The sequence below is a fragment of the Xenopus tropicalis genome, chromosome 1 (genome assembly GCF_000004195.4).
Source record: "Xenopus tropicalis strain Nigerian chromosome 1, UCB_Xtro_10.0, whole genome shotgun sequence".
NCBI lineage: Eukaryota > Metazoa > Chordata > Amphibia > Anura > Pipidae > Xenopus > Xenopus tropicalis.
In genome coordinates, this window is record NC_030677.2 from 169,226,196 (window position 1) to 169,251,448 (window position 25,253).

Here is a 25,253-nt window from a genome sequence, read left to right on the forward strand (position 1 = left end):
AGCAACAGCACATTATATTTTAATTACTTTAAAACACTTTAATTTTTTGATGTTACTGTTCCTTTAAGGTATGGAGATCCAAATACGAAAAGACCTCTTATCTGGAAAGCCCCAAAAATTCTGCCCCAAGCACCTCTTAGCCGGAAAGACCCAAGCATTCTGGATAACGGGTCCCATACCTGTATTATTTATTTATTTATTTATTTATTTTTTGCATCAGAAGAATGCCTAATGATAAATCTATACTTATTTCTTGTAGTGCCTGGGGATCTGGCTGGACTGGAGCCAAAGAGCCTTGTTCCTATTCTGAATGAAGCAGAGGGTTACCATCAGATTGGACCTGCGGAGTACTGTAAAGATTACTTTGTGCTGTCAGTAACAATAGCTTTTGCAACCCAGTTAGAACAGGTATTGGTATTTATAATACGCTTTTTCATATAATAGTGAAATTCTAGTCAAAATGCAGGGCATACCATATACAAGTAAACAAAATATTTCTTATTGGCTATTTTTATTGTTATGTATTTTTGTGCAAATATACATGTTTATTTTTGTTTTGGTTTTGAGCAACTGAGTCCTGGATCTGGGTCCTTGGTGTGCAACCCTGGGGGCAGTTATTTGCATTAATTGGATTCATTTGTGCATAGTCTAAGCATTACAATTCATCAAATCAAACTGAAAAATAGCTGACCTTGACCTGAGCTAGAATAGCTAGATTAGCTGGTTTTGCATACAGTAATAGCAAAACCGATAACACATCTGAACATGGAAAATTAGATAACAATCACATTTGTGACAGTACTGAAAAAAAATAAAATAACTAGGAGGGTAGCAAAGACAAAAGAAGCAATTTACCCATTACAATCAGTGTTATAAAATGCCTGCTTTATTAATTAAAACAAGATGCTTACCCAAGTCTGAATCAGCGTCTATGCAGAAATTGACAGAGGGGTGAGAGAGCATGCAGTGGTTACCTAGAGCGGAGTTATTGCACATGCACAATCTATCTTCCTTCCTCTATACATCAATCTGGTTGGCTGGCTTCACCTTCCTTACTCCCTGCTGCCGATCTCTGTATGTGGAAAGTAAATGAGAGGGTTGGCCTTTATTTTAATTGATTTTATTAAAGTTGTTTTAATTGATATAAAGTTCTTCTTTTGCAAAGTACTGCCACTCTTGTAGGACTTTGCAAAAGGTAAGCATCCCCTTAAAGGAACAGTAACACCAAAAAATGAAAGTGTATAAAAGTAACTAAAATATAATGTGCTGCTGCCCTGGTAAAAGTTGTGTGTTTACTTCAGAAAGTCTACTATAATTTATATAAATAAGCTGCTATGTAGCCATGGAGGCAGCCATTCAAAGGAGAAAAGGCACAGGCACAGAGCAGATAACAGATAAAACACTATTGTATTCTACAGAACTTATCTGTTATCTGCTATGTAACCTGTGCCTTTTCTCCTTTTTTCCAGCTTGAATGGCTGCCCCCGTGGCTACACAGCAGCTTATTATATAAATTATAGTAGTGTTACTGTAGCAAACACACCAGTTTTACCAGTGCAGGGCAACAGTGCATTATATTTTTATTACTTTAAAGCTCTTTCATTTTTTGGTGTTACTGTTCCTTTAAAGCTGGAAAAAAAAGTCTATTTGAAAATACACCTTTGTGCTTTTTTGGTCTGAAAAACTGCTTGTCCCTTGTGACAGGAAGTTTCTATTAAAGCCAATGGCAGGAGGTGCAGCTGGTTTCAGTAATATTTTTCATAAATGGCAGGTGTGACAGTAGCCTGAAAGAAAGGTAAACAAAAGCTTTAGCCGGTTAGGTCCCAAGGTGGCCCCTCAGGGACAAATTCCTTCCTATCCCCAAAATGACAATTGTATTTCTGCATGAATGTCTGATGTCTTTTCATTCTTTCCAGTATTACAATTTTGGACACCAGTATTACCATACTTTTACCGTACTGTCAGTAAAACCTCCTTTCCTTCAGTCCTACTGCCACTATTTCAAAATATTAATTAGCCCATGTTTTTTGTTTTTTTTTAATAGTCAACTTTTATTGATTTTCTTATAAACAAGAGAAATGATAGAAGGAAGAAAGTGAGAAGGAGGGAGGAAAGGGGGGGGGGGGAGTAGGTAATGGGGAGCGTAATTATGGTGCATTAATTGGCCTTGTTTACACTGCTAATTATTGATAACGGATTGATCATATGCATACTACTATTCTGATGAACACCCCCAATGTGCCAAGGCTTTCTATGTAAATAGGCCATCCACTTTCTTAAAAAAAAACAAAGAAACTCTTAACTCTTTACAGTGGTTGCAACAGGTATTAGATGGTGCTCCAAAAATGCACCCAAGCATTGTATAGGTATTTGCCAAATATCATTTTCTTCAAAAGGCAACACATGTTTTTCCACGCTTCTTATTCTATTCATATTCTGCCAAGAAGAATGTCCAAACTGCCCCACTCTGCAATTTAAAGTTTGAAAGACAGGTCTCTTTTACTGCTCAAGGGTATTAGGGTTTCCGTTATATAGGCTCCCATGGAGTGTGATGATTTATGCTATCAACTCACGCTGAGTCACTGACAGATATCACTTGATCTGACTGGCTGATATTAGCATGCATCAGCAATTTACAATACAATGCTTGAGTTGTTTGCAGTAGAAAAATATTTGATTGAGAAAATACAAATACTGAAATACATAAATATTACATATACATATAGCTGAAAAAGTAATTACATTGTAATATAGTAGGCGAGGTTGAAAAATGATACATATCCATCAAGTTCAACATTATGAAGTAAAGCCTGCCAAACTTTTTTTTTTTTAGTGAAAAGGAATTATTCAAAATCCTCTACAGTTTTAGATTTGTTTTAGCAATGGTTCCCTTTTAATTACTTTGATTTTCTAGTTTGTGTAGGGCAGCAATTCTCCTACTTTGCCTAGCAGCAAAAAGTATGTGGCACAGTGTATATATTTACTTATAGAATGCATGTTTTTGTGTTTTTGTTGCATCTCATTTTCATAAATTTGTCTTGTCTTTGCAGTTAATTCCCAGTACTTTGAGGCTCCCAGAGCCACAACCAGAATTCTTTTTCTATTATTCGTTACTTGGAAATGATGTTACCAATGAACCATTCACAGACTTGATCAATCCAGAATTTGAGCCAGAAAGAGCCTCTGTTAGAATACGTAGCAGTAAAGAAGTGCTTTGCATGTATCTGTCTGTGCAACCAAAGCTTCAGGTAAATGAGAAACTAAATCTGTTTGTATGATTGGGTTTTACTGGCGATAAAACTTTGCTTTGTATCACAATATGCTTTATTAAGTTAACTTGACATAGACAATGATATTCTGAGAAAATTTGCCATTGGTTTTCATTTTTTTTTCTTTGTGGTTTTTTTTTAGTTATTTAGCTTTTTTGTTCAGCAGCTTTCTGGTTGCTTAGGGTCTTGTTTACCTTAGTAAACAGACACTGGTTTGAATGAGGGACTAGAATGTAAATAGGAGAAGGGCTGAACAGAATGATTAGAAATAAAAAAGTAACAATATTACACAGAAAGCCAAAAAGATGTAGAAGAGAAATGCAAATAATTCAAAATCTATAGAAGAGAAATAATGAAGACCAATGGTAACGTTGCGAGGAATAGTACAGGTATAGCACCCATTATCCAGAATGCTGGGGACATTGGGTATTCTGGATAATTTGGATCTCCATACCTTAATTTCTTCAATAAAATTTTAAACCCAAAAGGAATATTTTGCATCCAATAAGGACTACTTATATCTTAGTTGGGATCAAGTACAACGTACTGTTTTATTATTACAGAGAAAAGGAAATTAGTTTAAAAATTTTGAATTATTTGATTAAAATGGAGTCTATGGGAGATGGCCTTTCAGTAATTCGGAGCTTTCTGGATAACTGGTTTCCGGATAATGGATCCTATACCATAACATACTAATAGTTAACTTAAAGGTGTTCATAGGTGTTAGTATGTTATAGAATGTACAGGTATAGGATCCATTATCCGGAAACCAATTATAAACACCAATGTTTACAGTAGCTCTTGGATAATGGGTAAAGCTACTCAAAAATTACATGCAGGTTTACTACAAGTTAGCATGCATATCGCGCAGGCCTTGTAGTCACAGACATTTGTGATGATTTGTATTTTATCATTCTCCAATGGCTGCATGCAGTAGAGTATTGTTATCAGATCATGTGAAAAATCAAGTCCACCCTTAGAAAATCCATCTTGAAAGGCTTCATTGATGGCATGAAATATAACGCATGCCACAGAGCCCAACATGTTGCATTTATTAGAAGTGTCCAAGATTTTTCACATGATCTGGTAAGCTTACAATCAAGTGCAGTGGGCATGAGCACTGTAGTGGATTCCCCAGACACGATTGTGTCTCTGCGAGTCCATATTCAATGCAGTCTCTGTGCCTTTAGTTTAGCAGCAGGGACAGTTTGGTTTATAGAAATAAGTCTTGCTCGGTGTACTTGCAGGGTTCCTGAGGAATGATTGGCCGTCTCTGAAAATTCTATTACCACTGATTCATTCAAATAATATTTCTACTAGTATTTGTTTAGCTAAGGTTGTTTTTGCATGTTTATGGCTTCCTCTTCCTGAATATCCAAGGAATCTATCCTCCTGTTATTTCTAAAGTACTCAGGATTTTGACTAGTATTGGATTTTTGAAACAGGAAGCTACAAAATTCCTTTCTGGCCGCACATATGGTCTTGCTCTTTCACTGGATCAATGTTTATGAATGTTAATACAATATTGCATTTGCATTGACTTAATGTACATTATCACTCAGCATCTTAACCTATTTAAAGTCATTCACCTCCTTATTGCTTAAAAGAGAAGGAAAGTCATTTTGGCATTTAACTGCTAATAGATTTGCCCCATTAGTGCCACCTAAAACATTTTATTTATTCTGCAGAAAACGTTATCATACCTGAGTAAAGAACCATTTTAACTTGGTGTTCATAGCTTCCTGTTTGCAGTCTGTTATAGCTCATATCACACATTCCTAAGGGAGGGTGGAGTGAGTTTTATGAATTCTTAAGGGGGGGGGGGGAGCAGGAGAGGAGAGAACTGTGCAGACTTTGGCCCCAGGAATGAAGGATCCTTCTGAGAGAGGAAGTTAGATACCCTAAGAACATGTTTACAAAAAAGGAAACAAGAAATCCCATGTTTCATTTGATAGATGACTCTTAAAGTTTACTTAGTTTTTACCTTTCATTCTCCTTTAAAGGTCTACCCAAAATGTGTTTGTTTGTTTTTTTGCATAAGGAAAGAAAATGTAATTCTAACAGTGCTCCCTAGTTCTCTCTCCTTAGTTTTTAAAAGTTAATTGAGTCTGAGCTAGTAGTGCACAGGCATACTGCTTTCAACAGCAATTATATTTACAATTACATTTAAAAACCACATTTTCAATATGTTAAAAAATGTTTTTTTCTTTTTTGGGTAGGGATTGCCTTTAAAAACATGGCTTCCCATATAGCAAATAATAACTTATAAAGTCCTTCTCAAAACATCCAAATCCTATCTCTCCTTTGCACCTCAGTACATCTCTTTTCTTGTATCATCATATCTTTCTGACCTCCCAGGGCACACCCCCACTACCGCTGCTGTTTTAAGCCTTAAACTTTTCTCTCTTGCTGCCCCTTACATTTGAAATGCCAAAATTCCTGAATTTCCTGAAGAGAATCTTCCCTCAGTCTCTTGAGAATTAATCAGATCTCCCTCTTGGAGCACTCGCATAGCACCTGATCTAGAAACTGCCACTTACAGTATAATGTCACCCACTGTAACCTGCAGCACTTCAAGGGGTTGCTCACCTGTGAGTTAACATTTAGCATGAAGTAGAGCATAATACTTTGAGTCAATTTTCAGTTGGTCTTCATTTTTTTTTATTATTTTTAATTGTATAGTTATTTCACGTTTTGTTCAGCAGCTCTCCAGTTTTGAGTTTTCAGCAGCTATCTGTTTGCTAGGAACCAAATTACCTTAGCAATACTGATCAGTTTAAATGAGAGGCTGGTACAGGTATCGGACCCCTTATCCGGAAACCCGTTATCCAGAAAGCTCCGAATTACGGAATGCCCGTCTCCCATAGACTCCATTTTAATCAAATAATTCAGAATTTTAAAACTGATTTCCTTTTTCTATGTAGAAATAAAACAAAACCCTGTAATTGATTCCAACTAAGATATAATTAATCCTTATTGGATGCAAAACAATCCTATTGGGTTTAATTAATGTTTTATTGATTTTTTAGTAGACTTAAGGTATTGAGATCCAAATTACGGAAAGACCCCTTATCCGGAATACCCTTGGTCCCGAGCATTCTGGATAATGGGTCCTATACCTGTATATAAATAGGGGGGGGACCCTGAATAGAAAAACAAGTTATAAAAAGTAGCATTAATTATAAATCTGTAGCCTCACAGAGCAATAGTTTTTGGCTGCCGGGGTCAGTGACCTCAATTTGAAAGCTGCAAAGAGAAGAAGTCGTCAAAAACTATAAAAAGTAAATAATGAAGACCAATTGAAAAGCTGCTTAGAATTGGCCATTTTGTAACATAGTAAAAGTAAAACTTAAAGGTGAACCATACCTTTAATATCCTCCTGTAAGTTGCCCACTCATGGTGATTTTAAGCTCTAAGGGGTAGAGACTGCCATCCAGAATGTAACTTTACATTTATTTTCAGATTTTCCCATTTAATGCAAAACATCATAAAAAGAGTAGACACTTCTTAATTAAAGCAATAGACAAAAATAATTTCCTACCCATTGAAATAATGTTAAAAAGGGATGGGGTTATACTTATCCTTTAAGAATTGTTTGTTTAAATAGAACACTAAGGGTAATGGAGGTCTATTGCTTTGCAAGTTTCCCCTATAATAGATCCCATACTTAGACACAGCTTGAGGCATATTTAATGAATCCCCCTTTATCCTAGAAGTTCTTGTAGTGCCCTAATCTGTGTATAGCCACTTTACTGTTGTTTCTGTTTGCAGCTTCACACTGGATATCTGTTCCATACAATACTTGCTTAAGATGTGGTTTGCTCTGCATCTACAAATCATTATAAATATTGAAATTGTATGGAAATCTTAGAGGCTTATATAGTATTAAAAAATGAATATGCATTACATAAGCACAGCTGCTCTTCCTTCTAATTGTGTAAAAATATATCAATTTAATACACTATCAGTACAGAGTTTTATGGGGAATTTTACTTCATGATATTCACAGTTGCTATATGGTAATTAAAAAAACATGTAAAATGATTTAAGTCTGTTATCACCATTAAGAATGCTACTGTAATGTGTCCTTTACTTGATACTTTATCATAAAATAATGAAAACTTTTCAATCTGTACTTGATGTCTAAACATAAAAATGTAATATTACCACTTAGATTTTAGTTGGCCTTGTGTTTATTTTTAACAATTTTAGTCAGTAATGTATTTTTTCCGCCATCAAGATACATCTTTGCTGTGGAGACCAGTCCCTTGGCAGTACAGATATAGCATTAACAGGACTTCTCAATAAAGCCAGCGTGGAAATAGAGCACCACCCTGTGGTAGTTGAAGGTGCCTTCATCCTTACACCACCTAATCGAGCAAAACAAAATCTGTCAGCTGTGCCTTTGGAAATGTCTCCCACTATTGGAGTATCAATTGCTCTCCAAAAAGAAATCGGTCTACAGGTAACATTCATGTAGAAATCCATCAGTGTCTTATTTTGTATTTCGTGATGTTCTCTCTCTTTGTAGCATTTTATAGTTATTCACCGTACCAGATCCTAAATACATTTTGGGATTTAGCCAAATCAGAGCCTTTTTTCAAATCCAAGTGCCCAGCCAAACCAAATCCTAACCCAGCTTCTTATCACACCTTAGAAAGTTAAACCATAAAACTCAGGGTCGGACAGGGTTGTGCGAGGCCCACCAGAACTGCTACCCAAGGCCCACCGGCCCAGTCCGACCCTGATAAGTCTTTAGTCATGGAAAGTCATGGAAAAGACTTCCTTCCAGGTATTTTAGGGTAATGGCTAGGGATGCACCAAATCCAGGATTTGGTTCTGGCTTCATCCAAGATGATTCAGCTGAATCCATGCCTCTGGCCAAACCGAATCCTTAAAATCATGTGACACTTTGGCACATAAACACGGAAGTTGTACATTTTGTATCGCACTCTTTGCGCAGTGTTCTTGAACCCCTCCTAACTCTGGATAGGCAGGCAGACGATGTACATGCCTAGTCCCCCACCACCATTGTGCCCGAGGCATGTGCTTCCTCAGCATACCCTTAGATCCAGACCCATAGTCTTTTGTGCACCAGGCTACATAGTTTAAAATTTAAAAATGAATCTTTTACAGGAATGCTAAGCTGCATAAATGTGTTAAGCAAATATTTTTTAGTTAAAAAAAAGCTAATTGTTTTCTGTTTAATTTTTCCTTCTTTTTTTTTTGCTTTTATTCAAATCTTCTGGTCATTTTCATAAGTCTGTTCATCATCCAAAGGAGCAGCCCCAAAGTGTTGCAGCAGAAGAGGTACCAACAACACCACTAAAGAAATCTGCCAATCTAAAAGAAGGTGCTAGAAGCCCACCTCCACCTAAGCCTCTGATGTTCAGTGATTCCCCTCCGACAAAGGATGAAGCAACAGAAAGTGAAGCTGAGAGCATAAAGTCAGACTTTCAAGCAGAGCCCCCACTTTCAAAGCCACTAACTAGATCTAAGTCTCCACCTCTTTCAGAACCTCCCTTATCAGGTGACCTATGTTTAAAAAAAAAAAAAATCTGTGTGTATATAATTACAGTTTCTCTCAGTTATCAGTAGCTTGCTACTGCTCCCATTGGTGTCTGTGCTTTGCCTAGTACTTTTCAGTTATAGAGATATGTTGCTTTATCCCTTAATCACATTCAGCAGTACCTCCGTTCCCCTTGGAGCTTTTTTCAAGGTCCCAAAAGAGACTGAGTTACTATGCCAATTTAACATATAGACTTTCATACAATATGAGATTAAGCAATACATTCTATTTGAAGTAATATATATGTCTATAATATTTATTAGGGGTGTTTTGAATTTATCATTTTATTTTTTTTTATAAATCGTGGGGTTTCAGACTTCAGTTTGAGTAAACCCTATATTTAAGAATGTGTATTTGAATATTTATGGATCTAATGGTATGTTTAAGGTGAAAATTATCGGTGCTGTTGGTTTTATTATTGTTATTCTCATTTTGTACAATGCAGATGTGTTCTGCAGAATTCTTGAGTATTTATATATCATTCGTATCAGTACCTGCTCCATTGAAATGGTATTGGAAGGTGGGGTTGGGATTCTAATCTTCAAAACTGTGTAATTTTCTGTGTTTGTTTGTTACTATAGGTAGTCATTGCCCAACACCCATACAAGGTGTTTCTGCGATTGCCAAGAATACTTCAGAGTCATCCTCTGCACAGAAAATAACCGTGCCTCCTGCAGCACATCATTTTTGTTTTACCATTGACTTAAGGAGCATCCGTAATGTTGATGTTGGGTTTCCTGTAAATTGCATATTAAGGTATTCAAATGCCACTTGTCCAATGCATGGTAAATTGCATGTGCCTTATTTATTGTTGGAAATATGAAACACCCTTTTAATGTTTTCTAAAACATTCTTTGAATCCCTGGTCGCAAACCCTGGAGTATGAGACCGATTTGGTTTTCCATAGCAAATATGTTTGTATAAGATGAATCAGCCACCAAACTGTTTGTGAAGGAATCTTTGCAGTGTGCAGTAAATAGCACTGTATTGCAATTACTGATCATCTAAAGAAAGATGCTGAGGTTGGAACTGGAGCTAACATTATTTTGTCCAAAACATATTCCTGTATTTGATTCTATTGAAGAAATATATATAGGCCATGACCATTTTATAATAATAGCTTTCATGAACATTATAAAAATCTTAATACAAATGTAAAGTCATAATTGTTATATTGTTTTGATGATTACCCTAACACCCCCCCCCCCCCCCCAGCCTGCTAACTTGCTTTTTGACTTTCTTGCAGGTATTCATACCCATTTTTTGGCAGTGCTGCTCCTATCATGACTAACCCACCAGTTGAAGTACAGAAGAACATGGAGGTTTTTCTCCCACAGTCATACTGTGCATTTGATTTTGCAACATTACCCCATCAAATTCAGGATACCTTTTTAAGGTACTGGGAAGACACTGACACTTTTTTCTGTGGTAGCTTCTTATTGTGCATAAATAGGGTTATGTAATATCAGGAGTACAGTTTGCTACACTTACTTACTACCTATAGCTACCAATCGGCACATAGTATTTACTGCTCACTTGTTTTAACGCAAGCATCTCATTGGTTGCTATGGGTTCTTGTTCCTTGACAAACTTTGTGCCTTTTATTACATATGGGGAGTAGTGTCTCTGTAATAGACTTTTTTTTAAAGGGGTAGTTCACCTTTACGTTAACTTTTGCTAAAATTATATTTCGGGTAACCCCTTTAAAGGGAAAAGAAAGTCAAAGTCACTTGGGGGTGCCAAAATGTTAGGCACCCCCAAGTGACTTTGACCACCTACCTTTTACCCCGGGCTGGTGCCCCTGTGAGGAGGGAACAGCACCAGCCCGGGGTAGCTGCCGGCGCTTCCTTCCTCTTGTTTCGCTGCGCGCGCATGCGCAGTAGAGTGAAAAGCCGAACTTAAACATTAAAGTCGGCTTTTCACTCTACTGCGCATGCGCCCACCGCTGGCATTCAGGAAGAGGAAGCCAGAACACGGAAGCGCTGCGCTCCAGGTGCCCCGGGCTGGTGCTGTTTTCTCCCAACAGGGGCACCAGCCCGGGGTACGAGGTAAGCGGTTAAAGTCACTTGGGGGTGCCTAACATTTTGGCACCCCCAAGTGACTTTACCTTTCGTTTCCCTTTAACATATAAAAAGCTTTCCAATACCATAACTGAAAAACAGTCCTTACAAACTATTTCTTTAGCTTTTAGCTAATGCAAAAGTGAATGTTAACACATAAATGCTAATTATTCAAACCTAAGTTTGTTATTTTCTACTAAAAAACATTTTTGGTTGTTATAGGTTACTGCACCTGGGATAACTTTGCGCCTTTTATTATATATGAACGAATGTATGATTGCTAATATGAACATATAAAAAATGTTACATTTATAAAAAATAAAGTAAGGTTAATTATTTCTCAACTATATGTAAATCACCAAAACACCATTAGCACTCACAATATTTTATGTGAGCCTGTGAGTTTTGATTACTAGTCCTATAACTTATATCATTAGGATGGACTTTGTGAATCCTCCCTATTTGTTTTACCAAGCTGATTATTCACATATAGCATATGATCATTGGGAGGCTGTTATTTATTTTTGTGTGAGTTTTTTTTTCCCTCTGGGATTGGGATGTGTGGGGATTAATAAATATATTACCTGAACCATACATCCATTTCTTTTTGTAAATTTAGACTTCCACTGTTAGTTGAACTATGGCATAAGGATAAAATGACAAAAGATCTTCTGATAGGAGTAACAAAAATTCAACTTTCAAACGTGCTAAGTTCTGAAAAGACACGCTTCTTAGGACCCCACGGGGACCAATGTTGGCGACAAACCTTCAGCGAGCGAATCACTGTTACAGCAGTAGAAGGGTAAGCTTGTGTTTCTTAACTTTTCCAGTGTTGGCAAATTATTGAGAATTAATTGCCTTTTTCATAGAAAGTCCAGATCTCACATTTATTACTTTTTACCTCCCTGATTCAATAAATGTTGCTTGCCATTGGTTGCTGCTATAAATAAGGATTTGTCAATCAAATGGGCCAGCTCTGCCAGCTCTTATGTTCTGCCCCTACTACTAACTGTTTTATTCGTCTCTATCAGACACCACTACATCAATAATTAATGGGGGACCAATAGCCAAGATGAGGACCCTCTATACTTTCACCTGGCTGTCAGCTTAAATAGTAGGTCAGGGCTAATCCCTGCCTTCTCTCTTGAAAGAAATAAAATAAATTGTTTCTGCAGAACATTGCAATATCTTTATGACTGTTAGGGGTGCTGTTTCAGTGATTTTTTTAGCTTATGCATTCTCTGAAAATGTCAGTAGCCAAATGCATCTAAACTATATTTGCTGTTGCAATGGGATTGTTATTGCAATTTTAGAGATACACAATAGGAAATTATGTAAGCAGCCATTTACTGGCACAATCACAATCTCTAGTAAATCAAACATTGTCAAGCACTGATGGCTAATTACCATAACCTTTAGATGTGACATTTAATCAATGAATTTTATTTGCATTTAAACAACTGATAAAATGTAAAGATAAATAATTAAGGTTGGCGCAGAGTATAATTTGCATGTGGTATTCCATTTGGCTCATTTATAATTGTCCCTGGGTCAAGAGCACTAAGGGGCCCGAAAATGCCCCCTTAGGATTTATGCAATAACTTGCTGCCACTAGGGCAAAGGCTTATGTGTTTTGCACTCTCTTCTTTAAAATTTAAGGGATTGTCCACGATTATGCCCATGTACCACGCCAGCAAGCCCCTTATGAATACAGCGATGTGGAGTACTAGCAACTGTATATTTAGTTTGGGGCAAAGTGCAATAAAAGTTGTCCTGTACCATGCCTTGGACTTTGTACATGTTTTATATTTATATATCAGTTTGAGATTTTAAAGCATGTAGCTTTTTAAACCACTAGGTGGCACCCTTTAAAACCATTTAATGTCATGGCTGGAGCATATCTGTGCACATACCAATATGATAACTTTGCCATATTTTTCCTATTCCTTTTGTTATTAAACAGTTCATTTTTTTAGTTTCAATCATTTTTATTGGGATTTTTTAAACATTATAGCCAAATAAAGGCATTAAAATATTTTCAAACATTAATATTTACATTATGCAGAAAAATAATCTGCAGTACAAATAATAACAGCCGTTGAAAACGTATACATTCAGTATTGGTCAACATATGATAAAATATGATATAATATAATTTAATATTGTTGGTTAAGAAATTTGTTATGTACACGTATATTTATACCCGTATACTAATCTCGCGTTGAAAACGTGCAAAACGCGTATAAACTGACACTACTGAGATCCTAGGGGTCGCATCCATCTAAGGATTGATTGAACATAGTCAAGCTGTATCATTAAGAAATTTTGCTTCACCAAAAATATAGAGCAATATTTTACTATAATAAATTGATATATCCCAATAAGGAAGTATACATATAGTAAAAACTATAACTACAACTACACCTAATACTACAACTAATGAAGTTGTATTCAATTGCTAAGAGTTAAGAACAGTACGCTCTCCTCATAAATTATTGTGTTATGCAGAGTACACAACTGGAAAAGTCTCCATCTCTGTGAGAGGGTTTATAGGATGTATTGGATTTATGGGATTTATAACCTCTAATTAAGATCATTCAATTTAGTATCTGGGTATAACAGTTCATTTTTTTAAACAGAGAAACTCACAGAAAAGCTAATTTGCTGTGTCATCTTTTTGTGTTTATGTTAACATGTCTGTTTATCTGGATGGAGGTTTTTTTTGTCACATTGCATGGAAATTCCTTATATAAGATGTTTTACTATATGGTTTTGGGGAGCGTACTGGAAAAAACCAAAGAATTCGGCTCTCTCTGGCACAGCACTGCCAAAACTGTAGAAGGACGAATTTAAAAAGGGCAATTCAGTGAACCATTTATTCTACAATAACACTTTGTTTTCTATGATATTTTATTTCAAGCAACTCAATCTGATACTGTTTTGTTATGAAGTAAATCTTAAAGGAGAAGGAAAGGGTTAAAAACCCTTACCTGGAGCAAATCTGCCTTAAAGAATAGATCAAAATCACCCCCCAACAGTGCGCAAAGGGACTGCAAAGGGAGCTCTATAAAATATTAGGAACCAAGCATAGAGATTTAATATGTATGCAAACCACATTTGTCCTTTCTTATGAAGCATTTTTTTCCATTATTAAACAGTTACATTAAATAGACATTGTTTCAGTGCTTTGAAATAAAGGCATTACAAAATGTTAGGGAAGGAATTAGTCTTAAATATTTTGGTAAGCCATTTTATATACCCCATGCACATAGCTGAGAATCTGCATTAAAATTTGGTAAATATGGTTTCTTAATAATAAAATGGGATGCATTGTGTGATAATAGAGACAAAGTTTGCTTTGTATCTGTTATTACATTATCAGCTCCTAACTGTGGTTTCTATATGTTTATAGTGTGTGACTGTAAACTACATTTTTGTAGAGGCTATCACCTCCTTCCTCAGGTTCCTCTTAGGAAGCAGGTAGCATCAGCGACCTTCAACAAAACTGCATTGACTACTTCAGTAATTAGTTAGGGGAAGAATCTAGTTGTTGAATTCTTTTCGTTATGTTTGGTGTGGCCATATTGTGCAGACAGAGAGCACCCATGTCATACAGACAAATATAAGGAGTGATGAGTGCACTTGAATAAGTAACTTGAATCACTTTACCTTGCTGACTGTCCCTCTTTTATTAATGCTAAACTGACATGATGCAAAGAACACAAATTACATTAGGGAAAAAAAAATCTTTCCGCATGGATTTTTTTAAAGCAGATTTTTAATAAATTTTAAAGGCAATCATACATACAGTCAATCAACAGCAAGCAATTGTGTATGTAGAATCTATTTATTGTGGGGAGGTAGAGGGAACAAGCAGGGAAGAAAGCTGATCAGAATATTCGGTATGTTTTATTTTTACATATTTACCTTTTCTTAAAGATCCAAAAACAAAGTAGCGGAGTTATCTTATATAATAACGCTGGAAGACTACGGCCTTGTGAAAGTGCGTGAAGTTGTTGTGTCAGAATCATCTCAGGTATGATTTCATAGTCTTTGTGCTGCTTGTTAAATTTGTTGAAACAAGTAATTTACACTTACACAAATTACCAGTCCATAGAGAAGCCCTCTGAATAAGGAGCTGCTCTTTTTTAACCTAGAGTACTGGACAAGAGAAGGGGTCCCTTCCGGCACAAACTCTGCAGAGCACAGCACCTCTTCCTGAACCACGTGAGACTCTTGAATACAAAGCAGCACTTGAGTTGGAAATGTGGAAGGAAATGCAAGAGGATCTTTTTGTTAATCAGGTAATCTGTTTTATTATCATATCTTAGGAATTGTTCCCCCCCCCCACTCTTAAGCAGATGCTTTATACATTATTCTGTTTAAAGAATGTTCTAGTTTAATCACTGAGGTTCAGTAGACAGCTATAAAACTGCTCACCTGCAGGCCTGCTCTTTGGGAGGGCCATGGTGGTCAAACTGACCGCTATAGCCTGCCACTGCTTCTCACAGCAAGAATGGTAAATGCATGGTGTTTTGACCACAGGTCGCAGCAGTTAAAGCACAACACATGCCATAGCCATTATAAATAGGGCTCAAAGTTAACACCACTGTGTGAGGTCCAACTTTGCTGCCAGCACATGCAAAAGGCATGGGCCTAATAATTCATAAGCCAGAAGTTTTAACTAATGATTGACATACAGTAGGACAGTAGGAAATAAAGAGGAATATATTATAGAGCTGACTTTATAGACTTACCCCCATATGTAATGAGCAGTAACCCACAGCAACCAATAAGATGTTTACTTTTAAACAGGTGATCAATAAATACCACATGCTGATTGGCTGCTATGTGTTTCTGCTCCTGGGAAAATGTAGTACCTTTTATTACATAGCCCCAATAGTGAAAAAGCATGACTAATCTTGTACATATGTCTATATAAACAGTGCTCAGCGTTATCAGTTATTATTGATACTTACTATTGCCATCAGTTATAACTGATGCATAGTGATGTTATCTGGCCTAAAACAATGAATCCCTGTGTTAAAACATATTGGATGTTAGAAGTCACATGCGAGTCTGAGGGCCCTCAGTCTCATTCCTTTATATGGCAAATGATATTTACGCAATATATTTTTTTTATTCAAAAATCTAAATAGACAGCAGACATTTACTGTACTCCCACCCTTCATGCTTAGTGCAATATTTATCATCCTAATATTTTCTCCCTTTTCCACTATATCTCTTCTTCAATTTTTAAAGCAATGTTTTCAGCCATCTATAAATTAAGGTATGAAAAGGGGGTTTTATGTTCTTAGTAAAGAATTGGCATTAATTAGTAATTCATAGAATTATTTACTTTTAAAGATACAGTTTAATGACTACATCACAATATCTCCACCCTTAGGGTTTACACACTGCTTTCTCTAAGACTAATGGACATTAACCTTAAACTGTTAAAAAAGAAAAAAAAAACATGCACAGATTGAATACAGATATCCCAGAAGGTAGGGAAAAAGGTGTTTGTAAGGTGCTTTAAACATTTTTTTTGTTTGGTTTGATAGTTAAAGAAAAAGGAATTGGTCCACATGCAGGCTCTAGCCGAGGAGTGGAAAAGAAGAGACAAAGAAAGAGAAGCATTAGTGAAGAAAAAGGTAAATGTCACACCATAGTTACTAGGATATTGACTGGCTGAATTAAGGCTTTCACTTTCAGTTGTTGGACAGGAAAAATGATAGCTTCAAAATTTTCATACATCCTCATCTCAACAACAATCTCATACTCATTCAGATATGGTCAGGTGTCATTAAGGTAATTAGTGCACATACAGGGTACATATACAGATGATTTATTTTTTTCTGCCGGAGGAATGGTCCTTCTCTTAAGATAACATTTAAAAACTAAACATTCAGTTTTTTATTTCATGCATTTAAAAGTAACAGTAACAGGACAATGTTCTGATCTCCACCTAAGACCTTTATCAAAAACATTGACCTGTTAGTTTTAAATCGATTAAAGAAAGCATCTTTAATCGATTGAAAAATTGAAAAACAAATTAAAAAAAAAAAAAAAAAATATATATATATATATATATATATATAGAAAAGTTCGCAGATAACAGGCACTCACGTCTGGTAAGGTGTAAATTCGCCTGGGTGCAGTATTGAAAGAAATCTTTTACAGCATATAGAACAAAAAATGCCGCACTCACAGGTCTTAGTGGAGAAAAAGAAAAGACTTTATTTTTTGCAACGTCAAACTAACGTTTCGGCTGCTACTGCAGCCTTTCTCAAGAAACGTTAGTTTGACGTTGCAAAAAATAAAGTCTTTTCTTTTTCTCCACTAAGACCTGTGAGTGCGGCATTTTTTGTTCTATATATATATATATATATATATATATATATATATATATATATATATATATATATATATATATATATATATATATATATATATATATATATATATATATATATATATATATATATATATATATATATATATATATATACACACATATATATAATATCACATATATAACTGTGTTTTTAGGTGGCGGAATATACGGTCCTTGAAGAACAATTGCAGAAAGCCTTAGCCGACCTAGAGAAGAGAGAGCGGCAACTTGCAAATGATGAAATGGAGGTATGCTCATATGTTTTTGCATCTATCACCCTAAAATTGCCTTCTTCACCAGAGGTGCAGGCTAATAGCCCGCTCCACAGTTAGAGGAAACTGTGCTAGCCTGCCCACACAGCCATGTTGTGACAGAGGCAAGTGAGTCGCATGCACTCCTACTACATTGCACGCATGCGCAGTGAGAGTGAGCAGGGAGTCTTGCTCATTATGCGCATGCACACTAAAAAACATGGCTGCCCACAACAGGAGCTCCCTCTTGGTGCGGACTGCCCAGCACCAGCAAGGACTTTTTTTCCCCCCAACCCCAGTGCGTGGTAAATTTAAATTTAGAGATGATTACAAATTGGATTTTTACAGCACTGATACACTTAAGCAGAAAGAGTTTTACCTTTAATTGTGTTTTTATTAAAAACTTATTAAATCCCTCCAGCTTGTCTGCACCTTCATAGATAGTAGGGATGTGCAGGTCGAGGAAACCTCGCCCGCACCCGACCCTAGACCCGCCCTGTCCCAATCCAAATCCTACCCCGACCCAGCTTCCTCCCTGTATTTATAGACCCGCAATAACGTCACAAAAGGGGTGGGCCGTGCCGGGCGCACGCCTATAAATAGAGAAGCCAGAAGCGGGCAGGCAAGGAAAACAGTAAATGTATGAAACTGTATGGTAAGGAAGTTAATCAGCTGAAGAGAAGGTATGACAGCTGACTATAAAGCAGATACTTTTGGAAGGGATACACTCAACTGCACATTAGGTTAGACCCACAATATATTTTTATACAGGAGTAACAAGGTTGAGTGGTAATATATACACGCTTAAATCCATTTGTGGCCAATATGTCCTCTGTTATATATTGCACAGAGCTTGATTCCAAAGCTTTGTCTATGAATTAGAGGTTTTTTTCCCCCTTTTAGAAAAGGATGGGGAGCTAAAGCCATAAATCTTCAGGGTCACAGAGAATATCCTGCCCTCTTGGCACAGTCATACTGGTAAAATCCAACATCTGGTATGGTGCAGACAAAAAGCAGAAAACAACACTGGTGCCTTAAACATTTCCTTATCTGAGACACATTAATTTATTTTAGACATGTTGGATCTGCATAACGTTTTTTTTTAATTAGAGAATGTTGCTATATACTTTTATGGATCGGACTGGGTTTTTAGAGCTGATTAATTATTTCTAATATCGCATTCTATCTATCTGTTAAAATGAAATGATTCTTGTTCATTTGAAGACAGGAATTTAGGTTTGTTTGCCTTTTCACAGTCAGATCAATTCTTTTTTTTTTTTTTTTTTCTTTAACCCTTGATTATGGAGATGTTTGTGTGTGTGTAATATATATATATATATATATATATATATATATATATATATATATATATATATATATATAACACACATTAAAGGATATGGCATATGTACCAATTTGATGGCCCTACTTGCCCCAGATCACTTCTCATTGAAGGGAGCTCTTATGGCTGGATTGTTTTATGCCAATTGTGGGTGCCAGCTAAGGTGCAGCACTTGCCATTCAAGCAATTGTGAAGCATTCCATGAGTATGTTATGGCCCTAAATTTGTATCTGGATAACTTGACAGATAAGCAAACACTGCAGTCTGCAATACATTTTCTGGATAAAGGTATTTCCCCAAATTTGTAGCACTACATTAAAATCTATTAAAGTGTTGTATGTTGTACTGGCCAGTTGGGGAGGGGACCCACAAAGCGCTCCCAGATTTTCTAGTTTTTGGAGAGTTTTACCAGATTTTGATATAGGAGGCAGCTTCCATAGCAGATCATTCCTAATGTCAGGACATCAGATAATAAGATAACCATATGAAAGACACAGTATTGATTTGAAACATGTTGTGTTGTTTTTTTATCTATTGTTAATGGGGAATGTACCCTGTTTCTAAATACAGTCAAATATATATTTAACATTCCAAGAATTTCCCTTTTCTGCTGAAATGTGAAGTGTTTAATTTATGCTTTGTGAATTTTAACTAGGGATGCACCAAATCTGCTGTTTTAGGATCCGAATCCGAAGGGTTAAATAGAACAAAAAATGTTCAACTTCTGTGTTTATGTTACAAAAAGTCATGAGATTTTAAGTTTTCTGATTCATTTTGGCCAGAGGCATGGGTTCGGCCGAATCTAAATCCTGCTGAAAAAGGCTGAATCCTGGATTCAGTGCATCCCTAATTTTAACTGAACAGTAACAATAATTACCTGTAAAAGAAACTGTTCAAAGTAGTCAAAAACACTCTAATGAATTGACATTTTCAATCAATTTTAATAACAACTGTTACAGGAAACAAGGTCAGCAATTCTAATTGGTGGGGGTTCCCAACACAAAGGCAAATAGCAGTATGTATGGCACCCGAGTAACTCACTTACCTCTTACCCCAGGAACTATTTTTCTTTAAAATGCACACCAGTCTGGGTTAATTTACTCAAGGACAGGCCACTTCCATCTGGCCCCAGCTTTCCATACATTTCCATACATCCCCTGCACATTTTCAGACTTTGTTATATACTGAGCATGTGCTAAGTATGAAAGTCTAACTAAGGTGCAGGAGATGCCTGGGAAGATGGCATCTGCCCACTCTGGAGAAAACTACCCCAGGCTGATGTGCTTTTAAATGAAATAAAGCACTGGCCTAAGAGGTAAGCACCCCCCATTGACTCAAGCTTTCCTGTCCTTTAACAATCTTAACTAATGGCATTTCAGGCAAGTGACATGACACAATGCTGATGGAGTAGACTTTTGTTGAAGCATGTGTGTCATGCAAAGACACTCTTCCAATTGGCATTAATAATGTATTGTGTGTACCTTGGCTAAATCAGTTCGGTCTGCTCCCTCATACTTCTAACCAATATCGATAAATTGTAGACGGTGCACAGAAACATCCTTCCATTAAAATATCACCTTTATTCAGTCCATTAAAACCATCACAGAGTTAAGCACCTACAGCTTGTAGGTACAGTTGAGCTGTTGGTGCTTAACTCTGTGATAGTTTTTATGGACTGAATAAAGGTGATATTTTAATGGAAGGATGTTCCTCTGCGCCATGTACAATTTAACAATATTGGTTAGAGTTATGCCTGGATCGGGGGTGTGTTGAGACGTGGCAGCACGGAGCATCCAGTTGCAGTTCAACCCATCTGGTGAGTGCTCCCCTGTATTGATATCCCTCATACTTCTGCCTAAGGTTAGTTGAATAATGTAAATTAAAACCATAGTTAATTGGGTGCATTTCAGGTTTCATCATTTTAATGTTTCTTAGCCTGCTAATGAAGAGAAGTTCCACAATGTCTCTGTATAAATAAATGCTTTACTTACAGCTGAAGAAGCTAAAGGCACAACTGCAGTTAGATTGTGAGCGGAGTATTCAGGAGAGACAAGACTCCATCAGAAGAGTCAGAGAAGACTGTATGCACCAAATAGAGCTAGAAAGATCAAAAGCCAAGCAACTGGAGGAAGATAAGCTCCGCCTACAACAGCAGGTATGAAAGGATAGGATTTTCAACTTTTCTTCATACACTTTTTCAAAATGTGCAGGTTTTGGGGATTATTTATGTTACATTTTTTTGTCCTGAAAATCAAAAGATTCTGTGAAAACATGTTGTTAATTAGAATGTTAGTTGTTATAGGCATTGTTATGATACCCCCTGGATACTGGTGACAGCAGGTAAGGTAGAAAACTAAAATATATTGTTATATAGGGGGCCTGTTTTTTAAGATGTGTGTTTTATGTTAAAAAATGGTATAAAGTTTGACTTATGTGTCTTACACAGTTTTACTAACTATGCTAATTTATTTGCAACTGTACTAGACTCATATATACACTTAGGGGCACATTTATTAAAGTACAATTGAATCCGAATACAAAAAAACTTTTTTTTTTCTAAGTTTTTGTACTGTGCGTATTTTCGCTGATTTTTTTACACTAATTTGCACAACTTTTTCTCACTGTTTCTCAAAATTTACGTGACAAAATCGTATTTGTCGCAACAAGTATAAAAGTTTCGGATTCATTCAAGCTTCGGTATCGTGACTTTCCTTGGGCCGGGTTGGAGCTGCAGAGTGCCATTGAGCCCTATGGGAGACTTTCCTTGGGCCAGGTTGGAGCTGCAGAGTTCCATTGAGCCCTATGGGAGGCTTTCCTTGGGCCAGGTTGGAGCTGCAGAGTTCCATTGAGCCCTATGGGAGACTTTCCTTGGGCCAAGTTGGAGCTGCAGGGTGCCATTGAGTCCTATGGGAGACTTTCCTTGGGCCGGGTTGGAGCTGCAGAGTGCCATTTAGCCCTATGGGAGACTTTCCTTGGGCCAGGTTGGAGCTGCAGAGTGCCATTGAGCCCTATGGGAGACTTTCCTTGGGCCGGGTTGGAGCTGCAGAGTGCCATTGAGCCCTATGGGAGACTTTCCTTGGGCCAGGTTGGAGCTGCAGAGTGCCATTGAGCCCTATGGGAGACTTTCCTTGGGCAAGGTTGGAGCTGCAGAGTGCCATTGAGCCCTATGGGAGACTTTCCTTGGGCCGGGTTGGAGCTGCAGAGTGCCATTGAGCCCTATGGGAGACTTTCCTTGGGCCGGGTTGGAGCTGCAGAGTGCCATTGAGCCCTATGGGAGACTTTCCTTGGGCCAGGTTGGAGCTGCAGAGTGCCATTGAGCCCTATGGGAGACTTTCCTTGGGCCAGGTTGGAGCTGCAGAGTGCCATTGAGCCCTATGGGAGACTTTCCTTGGGCCAGGTTGGAGCTGCAGAGTGCCATTGAGCCCTATGGGAGACTTTCCTTGGGCTGGGTTGGAGCTGCAGAGTGCCATTGAGCCCTATGGGAGACTTTCCTTGGGCCAGGTTGGAGCTGCAGAGTGCCATTGAGCCCTATGGGAGACTTTCCTTGGGCCAGGTTGGAGCTGCAGAGTGCCATTGAGCCCTATGGGAGACTTTCCTTGGGCCGGGTTGGAGCTGCAGAGTGCCATTGAGCCCTATGGGAGACTTTCCTTGGGCCAGGTTGGAGCTGCAGAGTGCCATTGAGCCCTATGGGAGGCTTCCAAAATCATGCACTGAAGGATCAAAGTCAGAAAGGTTTTTCTGCCGTTTACGATTGTTCGGATACGAACATTTTGTGACTTTCAGATCGCCAATACAATATTATTATGACTATTATGATTTTTTCGTAAGCATTTTCGTGACATTTCCAATCATCAGAAATGATCGTATCTAATCTGAATTTTACCCATTTCGAGATTCCAACTTGTACTTTGATGAATCTGCCCCATAGCATTACAGCTGCTACATTGTTAATTAAATGCTCCCGGTTCTACAGTGATTTTTTTTTTCTGCACAAAAGCATAACTATAGTGTTATCCATATGTTAGAATAGTTATTATATACCACAACTGTGCCTGTAAGGCTTTTTCCACGTGTAAGTATTAACTTAGTAGAGACGTATTAGCAATGCAAGGGCTTACACTGGAGACTGGTCATGTTGGCATTACTATAGTTAATTCTGCTGTCATATTATTGTCATGCCTAGTTAGAAATCATAGTTAAAAAAGCATCTGTAATTAATAGCTGTCAGACATAGAAATGTCCTGTACATTTCTAACCATTACAATATTTGTGTAGCGACCAGCCCAAATAATCAAATCATACAGTGTTGCTCTGGTCCATGGGCTTATCTTTCACCATGCTATCTGTTTATAATCATTTTCTTCAGCTCGGAGAACTAAAGTCAAAGTGAGACTTAACTTTCTTTGCCAAAAAGAGGATAGGATAGTAAAAAAACTGAATTTTAGGGCGAAGGAGAGACAAATAATTGGACAATACATTGGGGAAAAAGAAAAGTGGATTTATTGGCTTAATAACCAATTCACCCCCTTGTATACAATGGAAAATTGTACAAAACCATTAAATGAACTTCTGCTTTCTAGACTACATACATCACAATAATAGGTATAAAATACCACTGGAGTTATTATAATAAATTTGGTATATAATGAACTTGAGAGCAGATTAAAGTATTTCATACCCCCTTATATAGACTTTTTTTTAAATTTTATATATATAATTTTCCAATTAGAGGTTGACCACACCTTTTATTTTCCATTCTTTACCTTTAGTTTACTAAATATGGGTTTCTTAACCCATATGTAACTTTTAGTAAATCATGGAATTTCCTATATTATCAGTTGGTCTTCATTTCTTATTCCTTATAGCAGTGATCCCCAACCAGTGGTTTGTGTGCAACAGGTTACTCACCAACCCCTTGGATGTTGCCACCCATGGCCTCAAAGCAGGTGCTTATTTTTAAATTCCTGGCTTGGAGACAAGTTTTGGTTGCATAAAACCCAGTGTAAATCCAAACAGAGCCTTCTATCGGCTGCCAGTCCACATAGGGGCTACCAAATAACCAATCATGGCTCTTATTTGCACCCCCCAGAAAGTTTCTCCATGCTTGTGTCCCAACACTTTTTCCATTTGAATGTGGCTCACGGGTATAAAAGATTGTGGATCCTTGCCTTATAGTTTAAATTATATACACTCTTCTACTGGCTTTTTCCAGCTTTCAAATGGGGGGTTACTGGCCTCTGCAGCTAAACAACCACAGGTATAGGACCAGTTATCCATAATGCTTGGGACCTGGGGTTTTCCAGATAAGGGGTCTTTCCGTAATTGGGATCTCCTACCTTAAATCTGCTAAAAAATTATTTTTTATTGTTTTGCCCCAATTAAGGAGTGATTATATCTTAGTTGGGATTAAGTACAAGGTACTGTTTTATTATTATAGAGAAAAAGGAATCATTTTTAAAATTTGGAATTATTTGCTTATAATGGAGTCTATGGGAGATAGCCTTTCCGTAATCCGTTACTTTCTGGATAATGGGTTTCCGGATAAGGGGACCAATACCTGTACTGCTCTGTGAATCTACAATTGTATCATTATAACTTTTAATTATTTGTCTTCCTGTTTAGGCCCTTTCCTATTTATCTTTCAGTCAAACCACTGCCTGATTGCTAGGATAAATTGGACCCTGGCAACCAAATAGCCGCTTAAATTCCAAACTGGAGAGCTAATGAGCAAAAAGCTTAAAGGCCAGTAATACCTTTTTAGCCCCCCCCCCCCGCCTAAAAGGACAATATAGCCCATTACTTTCAATATATAATGTTACAGGGTGCATTTTTTTTAATGCAGGGGGTGAAAAGAGCACCCCCAGTTTTCTTTCATGCCCATAGGGATCTCCTCCATGGTTACGGGCCCTTAATCCCTTGTGTGCGTGCTCCCTGTGATCACTTTCAGTGCGTGTGACCGGAAGTGATGTCACTGCCATGTTTTATGTATGTTTTTATTATGCTCAGTGCTTATTGCTAAACCTTATCAGCGCTTAGTTGAATCTCAAACCCACTATGTGAAGTGGAATTAAATAAAAACAAAAATAATACTTACTAGTGCCACCTCACCAATAATGTGAAAGGAATGAATTAATTAATTAATGTGAACAGCTGCCTTCCTCTAAACTAATCCCCAATTATAAAAAACTATTAAGAAAACAGAGTTGGCGCTCTACAAACCACTTAAAAATTAATGTGGATTAATTCAAACAATTAATATTTATTAATTAAAAAAAAAAAAAGAGAACATATATATACATGATTAATTCTTACAATAACAATCTAGATAAAATACATCAATGTACAAAGCAATAACCTGGAGTTCA

General features: G+C 37.1%; 1 protein-coding gene across 3 annotated transcripts in view; it reads left to right on the forward strand.

Moving 5' to 3' along the window:
- The window catches only part of cep120 (centrosomal protein 120kDa), a 58,303-nt gene that overhangs the window by 17,183 nt on the left and 15,867 nt on the right, over positions 1 to 25,253 (forward strand). For 2 of the 3 annotated variants that reach the window (XM_031895599.1, NM_001126908.1), the window contains 12 exon segments: positions 260 to 408; positions 3,051 to 3,248; positions 7,510 to 7,734; positions 8,532 to 8,799; positions 9,420 to 9,594; positions 10,085 to 10,234; positions 11,518 to 11,700; positions 14,838 to 14,934; positions 15,056 to 15,202; positions 16,463 to 16,552; positions 17,451 to 17,543; positions 20,882 to 21,043. In XM_031895599.1, coding sequence (XP_031751459.1) covers positions 260 to 408; positions 3,051 to 3,248; positions 7,510 to 7,734; positions 8,532 to 8,799; positions 9,420 to 9,594; positions 10,085 to 10,234; positions 11,518 to 11,700; positions 14,838 to 14,934; positions 15,056 to 15,202; positions 16,463 to 16,552; positions 17,451 to 17,543; positions 20,882 to 21,043 — 1,937 coding nt within the window. 3 annotated transcript variants of the gene reach the window in all.